General features: G+C 40.2%; 1 protein-coding gene across 6 annotated transcripts in view; it reads right to left on the bottom strand.

The window, feature by feature from the left end:
* NCOA6 (nuclear receptor coactivator 6) overlaps nucleotides 1-12092 on the bottom strand; it is a 114375-nt gene that overhangs the window by 38005 nt on the left and 64278 nt on the right. For 3 of the 6 annotated variants that reach the window (XM_032143249.2, XM_058433268.1, XM_032143248.2), the window contains 3 exons: nucleotides 6199-6327; nucleotides 4619-5503; nucleotides 2119-2265 (listed from right to left, as the gene is read on the bottom strand). In XM_032143249.2, coding sequence (XP_031999140.1) covers nucleotides 2119-2265; nucleotides 4619-5503; nucleotides 6199-6327 — 1161 coding nt within the window. Of the gene's footprint in view, nucleotides 1-2118; nucleotides 2266-4618; nucleotides 5504-6198; nucleotides 6328-10100; nucleotides 10189-12092 lie in introns of those variants that run through there. The other 3 variants (XM_032143253.2, XM_032143251.2, XM_032143252.2) reach the window with 3 other exon arrangements.

The following is a 12092-nucleotide window of genomic DNA, read 5'->3' as shown; positions in this document are numbered from 1 at the left end:
GTGGAGCTACTTGAGATAGGATAAATGGGGAAATCAAAACATGTACATGTGGGCCGGGCACAGTGGCTCAGGCCTGTAATCCCAGCACTTTAGAAGGCCAAGGTGGGTGGATCACCTGAGGTCAGGAGTTCAAGACCAGCTGGCCAACATGGTGACATCCCATCTCTACTAAAAATTAAAAAAATAGCAGGGCATGTAATCCCACCTACTTGGGAAGCTGAAACAGAAATATGCTTGAACCTGGGAGGCAGAGGCTGCAGTGAGCAGAGACTGCGCCACTGCACTCCAGCTTGGGCACAAGAGCAAAACTCCATCTTAAAAAAAAAAAAAAAAGAAAACAAACAACATGTACATGTGGAAGGTACCATATAAAAACACAAAATAGCTGTGATAGGGTGCAAGAATGAGAAATGACTTTGTTATTGTTTTAAAACTTACTTTTTTTTTTTTTTTTTTTTTGAGATGAAGTCTCTCTCTGTTGTCCAGGCTGGAATGCAATGGCGTGATCTCAGCTCACTGCAACCTCTGCCTCCCAGGTTCAAGTGATCCTCCTGCCTCAGCCTCTTAAGTAGCTGGGATTACAAGTGTCCGCCACCACACCCGGCTAATTTTTTTGTATTTTTAGTAGAGACAGGGTTTCACCACGTTGGTCAAGATGGTCTCAAACTCATGATCTCAAGTGATCCGCATGCCTCGGCCTCTCAAAGTGCTGGGATTACAGGCATGAGCCACCGTGCCCGGCCTGTTTTAAAACTTTCTATAAAAAAACATGAATTTGCCGGGTACGGTGGCTCATGCCTGTAATCTCAGCATTTTGGGAGGCCGAGGCAGGTGGATCACGAGGTCAGGAGTTCAAAGACCAGCCTGGCCAACATGGTGAAATCCCGTCTCTACCAAAAATACAAAAATTAGCCAGGCGTGGTGGCGGGCACCTGTAATACAGCTACTCAGGAGGCTGAGGCAGAGAATTGCTTGAACCTGGGAGGTGGAGGCTGCAGTGAGCCAATATAAAGCCACTGCACTCCAGCCTGGGCGATGGAGCGAGACTCCGTCTCAAAAAAACAAAACAAAACAAAATAAAAAAAAAAACATGAATTCATGTAACTCAGGAATGCCGTTTTGCATTAGCAGATAGAGAAATTCAAGCAGTTTGCACTACCCTTCTGTTACTCTGCCAGAAATAGTGTGAACTTTTTTTTTGTAAAAGTCAGATTTTTGTCTCATTCCTTAGTGATTTACAATTAAAGTTGGAGTCACATTACTAAATTAACTCCAGGGGAGATGGGAATTCAGAAACTAGTTGCACTATCTCAGTCCGAATTGCTTCAATGAGAAAAGGTAAGAGGATTAGTCTTGTGGTCCTTAAGCAACCAGAAACATGAAGTTTGAGCTTATACATTACTGCTTTGCAAATACTTTTTAGCCATTCCCCTGTATCTTATTTCCTCTCCAAAATTTCTTCTTTTTGCAGTATACTGTTGGTATTAAACCTGAATTGATGAAGTTTGAAAAATATCACACTGTAAACCAGAATTCAGACACTCAGTGTAAACAAAGCTTAACATGTACCACGTAGAGATTTAAAAAGTTGCAGTTGTCCAAACACGCCTCCATGCCTTTGTGTCTGTGGTTTTCATTTGCCAGAAATGCCTTTTTGCCTTTTACTACCTGAGCAAGCTCTAACTCAGGGGTCAGCAAACTACGGCCCTCTGATGGTTTGTAAATAAACAAGTGTTTGGAATGCTACCATGCTTGTTTGTTTATGTATTGTCTATGGCTACTTTCTGTGCTATCATAACAAAGTTGAGTAGCTCCAACAAGAGACTATATAACCTGAAAAGCCAAGAATATTTACTATCTGCCCCTTCAGAGAAAAAAAATACTGCTGATTCCTGCTCTAACTCAAGTTCCATCTCCTCTTAGATGTTTCTGAGTTCCTGTGACATTTTACCTACTTTTGATATATTGACAAAAGTTACTGCCCTGAAAGAATAATTATGGGCTTGAAACTAAGAGGAGAGACCAAGACTTACTACTTATCTGTATACTCCTATTGTCTATCAAGTCTACCACACAATGCTCAATAAATGCTGGCTGTACAAATCACAGAAAACAAACCTGCATGCTGGACATTTTGATTTGCTTGCAGCTGAGGGGCTCCTGAATTCCCAGGGGTGGTTGCTGTGGTCGAAGGCACCTGACCTTGCATAAAGTTCGGATTGGCCTGTCCTGCTGAGAAGCCAGGTGGGAGGCGTTTAGGCATTCCTTAATAGAAAACAATGAGTAAGGCAGTTACCTAGCAAATTTATACTCTTGCTTAGATATGGAATGAATAAGGAAGGATGAGCTGCATGAAGTCTCCACTGGCTTAGCTCTCTCTGTCACACTGGTAGGATCTTTAATAATAAGGTTGGGAAAGATGGTTAAAAAAATCAACACAATCTCTTACATGAGGCATTGTCAAAATGAAAAATAAATACTAAAAAATTTACACTTAGAACATGCCAAGGAAAAGATGGCAATCTGCTCCCTAAATGTGATCTGAGGCCACGCCACAGCAAGGTTTGAGGGCTCACTTTTCTCTGTAATTAACAATGGACCCCAAAACTTTAGATATTTTAACACAGGCACCAAAGGAATATGCTAAATTCTCTCATTTCAAACAAATTGATGTGAAATAGTATAAAACAAAGAGATGGGTCTTGATATTAAGGATAGATTGATTATTTTTCCTTTGAGGGAAACTGATGACAATCTCCTTTGCAGAAATTTCCCCCATTATTGCGCTTGTCTCTTTGGAAGAGACAGGAGATTAGAAACAGTTCATGGGAGCTTCAAAGTGATGCTGTATTAAATCATTATGCTTTCCCCTCATATGGTTTGCTGTGATTCTGACAGCTTAGGTACCAAAAACCATACTCTAATGGAATCTTTCTCAAGTATCAGTTCCTTTTTGGAAGGGCTAATTTTAGAAAACTTGTAATAAGGAGAATCTCAGAACCCACTTATCATTTGCAACACAGGCCTTGATGTGGCCAGATCACCTAGGTGAGCATATCAATCTGCTCTATGAAAGCATCAAGACCTAAACTCACTTAAAAATTTATTATATTCATTCATTTATTTATTTACTTTTATTTTTATTTTTTGAGACGGAGTCTCGCTCTGTTGCCCAGGCTGGAGTGTGGTGGCGCAATCTCGGCTCACTGCAACCTCCTCCTCCCAGGTTCAAGCAATCCTCCCTGCCTCAGCCTCCCAAGTAGCTGGGATTACAGGTGTGCACCACCACACCCAGCTAATTTTTGTATTTTTAGTAGAGACAGGGTTTCACCATGTTGGCCAGGCTGGTCTCGAACTCCTGACCTCAGGTGATCCGCCTGCCTTGGCCTCCCAAAGTGCTGGGATTACAGGCGTGAGCCACTGCGCCTGGCCATTTATTTTTTTAAGAGCCAAATTTTCAATGTCCTGAAAAACTCTTTGTAGACAAATATGCATTTGTCCTTTCTTTAACAGTGACAAGTCCCATTTGCATGCTCCCACTGTAATTAAATCAGTAATCACATTTGCAGGAGGGACTACCCAGCTTCCACTGATCCAGGGCTAGATACCCAGAACAGTGAAATTTGGAGCTGAAACATTCTTGCATTTTCTAAGAACTTCTTACGATTCAAATATTACAGCCTGCATGTCAGCAAAATTAATTACAAGAGAGTGAAAGGCTGATGAGCAACTTAACTTCATCAGAAACCATGGGAACATGCCTTTGCTAATGTTGCACTAAAGATGCAAGGGGTTTTTTCTGGGTAGGCAATGGGTGTCTTTTGGTGGGGAGTATGTTTATCAGATGACAGTATTACTGATACTCTATACCTTACTGAAAAGCTCCAAGCACATTCATGTGCACTAGATCAATGATTAATAAGAATAAATAATAAACATGGAGATGGATAAGTTTTACTGTAATCGTTTTACCTCTCACACATTAAGCTCCATTGCTTTTTCTTCATACAAGAGGCACCTTACAAAATAAATAAATAAATCTCCTTTAGGTATAACTGGTGGAATTCCCTCTCTAAGGAGCAGGCATTGGCATTATAAAACTATAAAAGTCAATGATTTCTGAACTTATTCCCCTTTAATACTTTAACCAAACTTAACAAGAACCATGCTTACTATTTTATTAACTAGGATTATAAAAACTGATAACTAAAAGGGCCTTTTCTTCAATGAGACCCTGTTCTTTTTATTTTTGCTCTATTGCATAATCTTAATTTTTCAGCGACTGAGAAGTTTAAATTGTTAACAAAATGCATTTTTCTTCTGGACATTTTAATTTACTAGTACAAGATCAAGCAAAAATAATTTGAAAAACAAAATGAACATCTCTACATTGAATTTTACCTGAATTTTACTCCAGAGAGCTAGCTTAAATTTAACCAGTAAGATGCTGCATAATGTATCAAGTTAACTTTAAGTTATATCAAATGTCACCACCATATCCACAAAACCGAATAATTACATCCTTATTTCACTCCCTCCATTAACTCTAAAAACTGAAGTTCTACTAAGATCTAGCTCCAGCAAATTTACCAACACAAATAGCTACAGTGTTCCTCACCTCCTAGGCCTGGATATAAACTCTGTGGCCCCTGGTTTGGTGGTTGCTGCTGCATCACCATGAAGTTAGGTGGCACATTTCCCTGTTGAACCATAGGATTCCGACCCGGAGAGCTGACAGGCTGCTGAAATCCCTGGGGAAGTGGGTTATTTTGAGGTGGCCTTGGTCCCATCTGCTGCTGAGTTTGGTTAACCGTTGGGGAGGATGCAGGGGATCCCTGCTGGAAGGAGGAGGGTGAGGAGGCAGGAGACTTGTTGGTGAGGTGGGGCTGCTGCAGGGGAGTTGGGACCCTAGAGGGCCCTCCCTGCAAACTCTTCATCTGAGGAGCTGTGAACTGGCCTGGGTTGCTCATCTGAGGAAAGTTTGTGTGGGCTTGTGAGGCTTGCTGGCTGCCAAAGGGATATGGAGGGGGAGGGTGGGAAGGCGTCTGTACCGTGGCTAAGGATGGTCTTGCCTGGAGTTGCTGTTGCATTGGGCCGGGCAAGGGAGCCTTCTTCCACCCTTGGTTTGCAGTCATTGTGCCCAGAGAACCCTGGGCTGGAGGAGGTTGAAGGGCTCCAGAAGGCAGCTGGTTCCAGCCTGGAGGAACAGGCACCTGAGTTGGGGCAGTAAACTGGGGTCGAATTCCCTGTGGCTGTTGCTGCTGATGTTGCTGTGGGGGTCTTGCCTGCAACTGTTGTTGCTGCTGCTGCTGCTGCTGTTGCTGCTGCTGCTGCTGCTGTTGTTGTTGCTGCTGCTGCTGCTGCTGCAGCTGGGGAAAATTAGCTGGGTTCATTTGTCTGTTCACAGAGACAGGCTGCATTGGGTGGTGTGGGGGAGCTAAAGATCCTGAGGGATGACTTTGCTGCTGTATATGGAGCCCAGAGAGGAGTGGATCCATTGCATCTGTTTAAAGATAGTCAACAAAGCAATAATTAACCTACTGCAATCTAGATCCTAGAGCAGTGGTCTTTGTAATTCTGGATATACAGAGTAAAATCTGCTGGTACTATTCGATAAAATAAATGCTTGTGAATACCTTCTATGAAGCAACATACCAAGATGATGAATTCTGCCTTAAAAAGAGCTTGGTCAGTAGTGGATATTAAGAGCGAAATGTAAAACATGGAGACCAGTATTTACCAAATCATATTCTGGAGAACTATGTTAATTAGCGTTATAAGAAAACAAAACAATTAGGTTTGGGAAACACTGAACCTAACAAACTTAGATGGGTTTCTTCACTGCAGGACTTTCAGTGCCTCTAATATGTTACTTTTGAATCTCCAGGACGGAGGGTAAAGAATGATGCATTTACCAAATTTACTTGACTACCGAATTCTATGTAATGAGCATCTTGCAGGACTACGCAGGCCAAGGCACACTTTTAGAAATGTTGGGGTATAATTGATAAGAAAACAATTAGAAATTCTGAAAAGAAAATAATGCCACTTAGCTTGAAGAAATCAGGTCAGATTTTGTAAAGAAGGTGACATTGTGAGTTTGGAAATGAGAAATTCAGCATCAGAGATAACTGAATTTTGTAATGATCTGTGCAGAAAGTTTCAGACTCTTCATCCTCAAAAATTGGGAGTCATTACCTGACTGAGAAGCAGGGCGAGGAGTCCTGGGCTGCAGCTCTGGATTGGGGCCTGGTGCCATCATGGAAGATGACACATTTCCACCCGGGGGTATCATAACAGTGGCAGGGTTGTTCATCCTTATTATTCCTAGAAAAAAGATCCCTAGAATAGAGTACTGGAATTGGCACAATTTTTGTTTTTTAACGAGTTATTTCAAGAATATGAAAAGATATAGAAAATTTCGTTGTTTTTTTTGACAGGGTCTTGCTCTGTTGCCTAGTCTGCCAAGTGGCACAATCACAGCTCACTGCCATCTCGACTTCCCAGGCCCAAGTGATCCTTCCAAGTCAGCCTCCCAAGTAGCTGGGACCATGCGCACATGCCACTGGGACCACAGGCACACATCACTGTGCCCAGCTCATCGTTCTATATTTTATGGAGATGGGGTCGCTATGTTGCCTAGGCTGGTCTCGAATTCCTGGGCTCAAGTGATCCTCCAGCCCAGCCCTCCCAAAGTGCTGGGACTACAGGCGTGAGCTACTGCACCGGCCTGGAAGTTTCTACACCCACCATCTATCTTTTATAAACTGAAAAAATTTGCTCTTATGTCCTTCAGATATATATGTAGATAAAGCAGAAGCCCCCTACTCCTTCCATTCCACTTCCTCCCTCTTATTGCAATTGCAGTTAACAGTTCTGTTCATGTTTATTGACCTTTTCTGTATCTGTAGGTAAACTGCACTTTTTCTGTAGATAAACAGCATTTTTTGTATGCTTTTAATCTTTGTATAAATGGCACCTTACTATATGCATTCTTTGTCAGCTTCCTTTTTCACTTAATGTTATTTTTTGAGATTCATCTCTCTTGACTGTTATAAAGGCTCCATTGTACAGAACCATATATCAACCCTTCTGCTGATGAATACTAAGGTTTTATTTTTCCTTTATTCTTTTAAGTTTGCAATGTTGTGTATTTGTCCTGAATTCTTGTGGATATATGAGAGTCTTTAGACTATATACTTAGAATTGCTAGGTTTTAAAGTCTAAGCATCTTTAATTTTACTAGATATTGGTAAACTGCTCTCAAAAGTGGTTATACCAATTTATACTCAAACTAGCAGTTTGAGAACTCCTCTTTCTCCATATCTGAAAATTTCTGATACTGCTAAACTTTTCTGAATTTATCATCTATGCTCCTAAGTGAGAACAGGCCAGGCATGGTAGCTCATGCCTGTAATCCCAGAGCTTTTGGAGGCCAAGGTGGGAGGACTGCTTGAGGCCAGGAGTTTGAGACCAGCCTGTGCAACATAGCAAGACCGAATCTCTACAAAAAATAAAAAAATCAGCCAGTGTGGTGGCAAGCGCCTGGATTCCTAGCTATTTAGGAAGCTGAGGCAGGAGGATCACTTGAGCCCAGGAGTTTGAGGCTGCAGTGAGCTATGATCATGCCACTGCTCTCCAGCCTAGGCAACAGGGCAAGAGTCTGTCTTCAAGAAAAAAAAAAGTGACAACCGCCTATACTTATTCTCTTTTCCTTTCCTTGGCTACAGAATTCTCTGTCATGGAGCATCTTGCAGGACTAAGTAGGCCAAAGCATACTTTTAGGAATGTTGAGGTACGAATAAGAGAACAATGAAAAATTCTAAAAAGAAAATGACATTTAGCTTGAAGGGCAGATTTTGTGACATTTTGATTTTTGGCATCGAGGTGAAAATAACCTCAAAATGAGTTGGAAAGCATCTTTCTTCTTTTTCTATGCTCTGGAAGAATGTGTGTATCTGTTCTTTAAATGTTTGATAAAACTTTCCTGTAAAACCATCTGGGCCTATAGATCATATTAATTATTAACAGGGAAACAGATTTTTATTTCAATTTCTTAAATGGCTATAGACTTTTCAAGTTTTCAATGTCTTATTGTCAATTTTTATTAAATTATAATTTTGCCAACACTAAAATTTATCAGCATAGTTAATTGTGGAATATATTTTTTCTATTCTTTTTAAAAAATGATACATAACTCAAATACTATAATTCACCTTTTAAAATTTGTATTTTTTTCATTCTTTACATTGTTTGTGCCCTTTTTTTCTTTGGTGGTCTTACCACATTCATCAGTTTTAGCTGTCCTTTCAAAGAAACATCTTTTAGGCCAGGCACGGTGGCTCACACCTGTAATCCCAGCACTTTGGGAGGCTGAGGCAGGTGGATCACTTGAGATCAGGGGTTCGGGATCAGCCTGGCCAACATGGTGAAACCCCCGTCTCTACTAAAAATACAAAAATTAGCTGGGTGTGGTGGTGGGCGCCTGTAATCCCAGCTACTCAGGAGGCTGAAGCAGGAGAATCTTTTGGTTTTGCTGTTCTGTTGCTTTTTTGATTCATAGTTTACTTATCTCTATTCTTATCTGTATTATTTCCCTCATAACTTACTGCTCTGCTCAATTCTTAAGTCAGATACTTAGCTTGTTAATTTTCAGCTGGTGTTCTTTCTTCATTAATATAAATTTCTGAAGGCTTAAAATTTCTTTGAAGTGTTGTATTGGCTACATCTCACAAATTTCAGTATATATTATTCTCATAATTCCATTCTAAATATTGTCTAATTTCCATCAGGATTGCTTTTTTAAATCACTAAGTATTTTTAATGCATTTTTACATTTCCAAAAATATGAGATATTTTGGTTATGCTTTTTTTTTTTGCCACTGACTTGACCTAACAGCACTGTGGTCAGAGAACAGAATCTATGTGATATTAATATTTGGTATTTACTGAAACTTGCTCTTGGAATAATCCCTGGTCAGTTTTTATAAATTTTCCATTTATGCTTGGAAATATTAAGAATTCTTGAATTATGACTGCATGTTTTTTTTTTTTTTTTTTCTCCAAGATGGAGTCTCACTCTGTTGCCTAGGCTGGAGTACAGTGGCACGATCTTGGCTCACCACAACTTCTGCCTCCCAGGTTCAAGTGATTCTCCTGCCTCAGCCTCCTGAGTAGCTGGGACTACAGGCACACGACACCATGCCTGGCTAATTTTTGTATTTTTAGTAGAGACGGGGTTTCACTATGTTGACCAGGCTGGTCTCGAACTCCTGACCTTGTGATCTGCCTGCCTCGGCCTCCCAAAGTGCTGGGATTACAGGCGTGAGCTACTGTGCCCGGCTGACTGCATGGTTTCTATATATGTCCATTATATAAAAAGCATTTTGTTATTCAAGCTTTCCTTTATCCTTACTAATTTTTTACAAACTTGGCCATCGCTCACAGAGGTGTGTTAAATCTCCCCTAAGGTTTGCTGTTTACATGCAATTCTTAAATGTCTTGAGGCTAGATTGTTAAGTACATAAGAGTTTAGCAACTTCCTGGTGAATTTTTCCTTTTACATTATATAGTGGCCCTATTTACCTTCAGTGATGCTTTTTATTTTATTGTCTGTTTTATCTGATAAAAATATTATTATACTTTTCTTGGTTAATAATCACCTTGTTAATCTTTCTATCTTTCTAACTTTGAATCTTCTGAGTCCTTATATTTTATGTGTTTCCTGTAACAGCACATAGGTAAACCTGAGAATACTATCCTGATTAATCATTTCATCAGTGTTCATAATCCATTTACCTTTATTGTTAATTACTAGTATATTTTGATTTATTTTGTCATTTTATGATTTCTATTTACCCTTTTTTTCTATGCTGTTTTCCTATTTTCCTGAATTAATTTTTTTCATCATGGTCTTCCTCTTTAATCCTCCACTACTAGTTTAGAAGTTATACATTCCATTCATATTATTTTACTGGTATCTTTAAAATGTCAACAGACATACCTGACTTAAAGTTTAAAGACATATATGATCATCATTATTACTAAATAAGTCAATGCTTATTTAGATTTACCCCATGCTTATCAATTATTTAGCTCACCATTCCTTCTTAGATCTTATTTCTTCCATCTTAGGTTCAATTTTCTTCTTCCTGAAGTACATCCTTGAGCAGTTCAATTAGCAAGGGTCTGTTAATGGTAAATTCTCTTAGTCTCTTTGAAAAGCTCTTTATTTCATACTACTCTTGATAGTATAGCTATGTTTAAAATTCTAGGCTGTCAATTATATCCTCAGCACTTTGAAAAAATTATTCCAATGTTTCCTGGCCTCCAATGCTGCTGTTGAGAAATCAAGAAAAGCTGATAGTCTTTCCTTTGTAAATAATCGGTCTTTTCTTTTGGGTTGCTTTTAACATTCTGTTTTTCAATGTTCTGTAGTCTTAAAATATTGTGCCTAGATGTAGATTTATTTTTATTTTGTAGTGCTCAGGATTACTGGGCTTCTGAATCTGAGGACTTACATCTTTCATCCATTCTGGAAAAATTTTAGCCATTCTCTCTTTGACTGTCATCCCTCCTCAATTTCTTTATCTTCTTCAGGAACTCTTTTCAAACATATGTTAAACCTTCTCATTTTATTCTTCTTGTCTCTTGACCTCTTTCATATTTCCATCTCTTTATTTTTCTCTGCGCATCCTGAGTGATTTATTCAAATTCACCTTTCAATCCAGCTATTTCTAATTTGCTGAATAAGTTATCCACTTTGATGATTTTTAAATTTCTGTAAGTTCTGTTCCCCCCATCTCTCCTTATGTTTTGATAGTGTCTTGTTTTCTTATGATTTTCATAATTGTTAATACTCTGATATTCCTATTACCTAAAATTCTAGAGGGAGGGAATCTAATCCTAAATTGTATAAATTCAGAATATAAGCTCATTTATATCAGGCTTTAACTAGAAGTATGCAATGACTTGGGTTGAGAAAATATGCCCCTCCACAGCTTCAACAGTTATCACCAGTCTAGACCTACCTAATGTTAATGACTTAGCCTGGCTATTAATGGGTATTCACTAACATATTAAATGTCCAAAATGCAAGAGGGTAGAGAAGACAATTCCACAACACCCATTCTCCCATCTAACGTCTAGAGCCCCGGCGAACATAGACAAATTTCCCATTAATTTCCCTATGCCAGAGGGTGACATTTTCCTAATCTATCTTTCACTGAAAATTCTGGCTTCATGAGGAATTCTGAATTCTACCTTGCTTCTTCCTGTTGACCCAAGGCTTTATCTTCTATCCCTTCCTGGCCATTAAAACCCAAATGCTGGCCAGGCGCGGGCTCAAGCCTGTAATCCCAGCACTTTGGGAGGCCGAGGCGGGCAGATCATTAGGTCAGGAGATCGTGACCATCCTGGCTAACACGGTGAAACCCTGTCTCTACTAAAAATACAAAAAATTAGCCGGGCGTAGGTAGTGGCGGGCGCCTGTAGTTCCAGCTACTCAGGAGGCTGAGGCAGGAGAATGGCGTGAACCCCGGAGGCGGAGCTTGCAGTGAGCTGAGATCACGCCACTGCACTGCAGCCTGGGCGACAGAGCGAGACTCCGTCTCGGAAAAAAAACAAAAAACAAAAAACAAAAAAAAACAAAAAAAAAACCCCAAATGCTTTGGACCCTGTAGAATCTCATTTGTTTACTGCCATTTAAATATTCACCTTTGACATTTTTTTTTTTTTGCCCTAGGGAGTTCCTCTACTTTCCCCACCCCTCTGCTTCCAAGCCCAGCTACATTTTTTTTCGTTTGTTTTTTTGAGAGGGAGTTTTGCTATGTCACCCAGGCTGGAGTGCAGTGACCCGATCTCGGCTCACTGCAAGCTCCGCCTCCCAGGTTCACACCATTGTCCTGCCTCAGCCTCCCAAGCAGCTGGGACTACAGGCGCCCGCCACCACATCCGACTAATTTTTTGTATTTTTAGTAGAGACAGGGTTTCACCATGTTAGCCAGGATGGTCTCCATCTCCTGACCTTGTGATCTGCCCACCTCGGCCTCCCAAAGTGCTGGGATTACCGGCGTAAGCCACCGCGCCCGGCC

Source organism: Hylobates moloch, unplaced genomic scaffold (assembly GCF_009828535.3).
Source record: "Hylobates moloch isolate HMO894 unplaced genomic scaffold, HMol_V3 SCAFFOLD_21, whole genome shotgun sequence".
Classification (NCBI taxonomy): Eukaryota; Metazoa; Chordata; class Mammalia; order Primates; family Hylobatidae; genus Hylobates; species Hylobates moloch.
The sequence above is the reverse complement of the archived record's forward strand: the minus strand, read 5'-3'. Positions and strand labels throughout refer to the sequence as shown.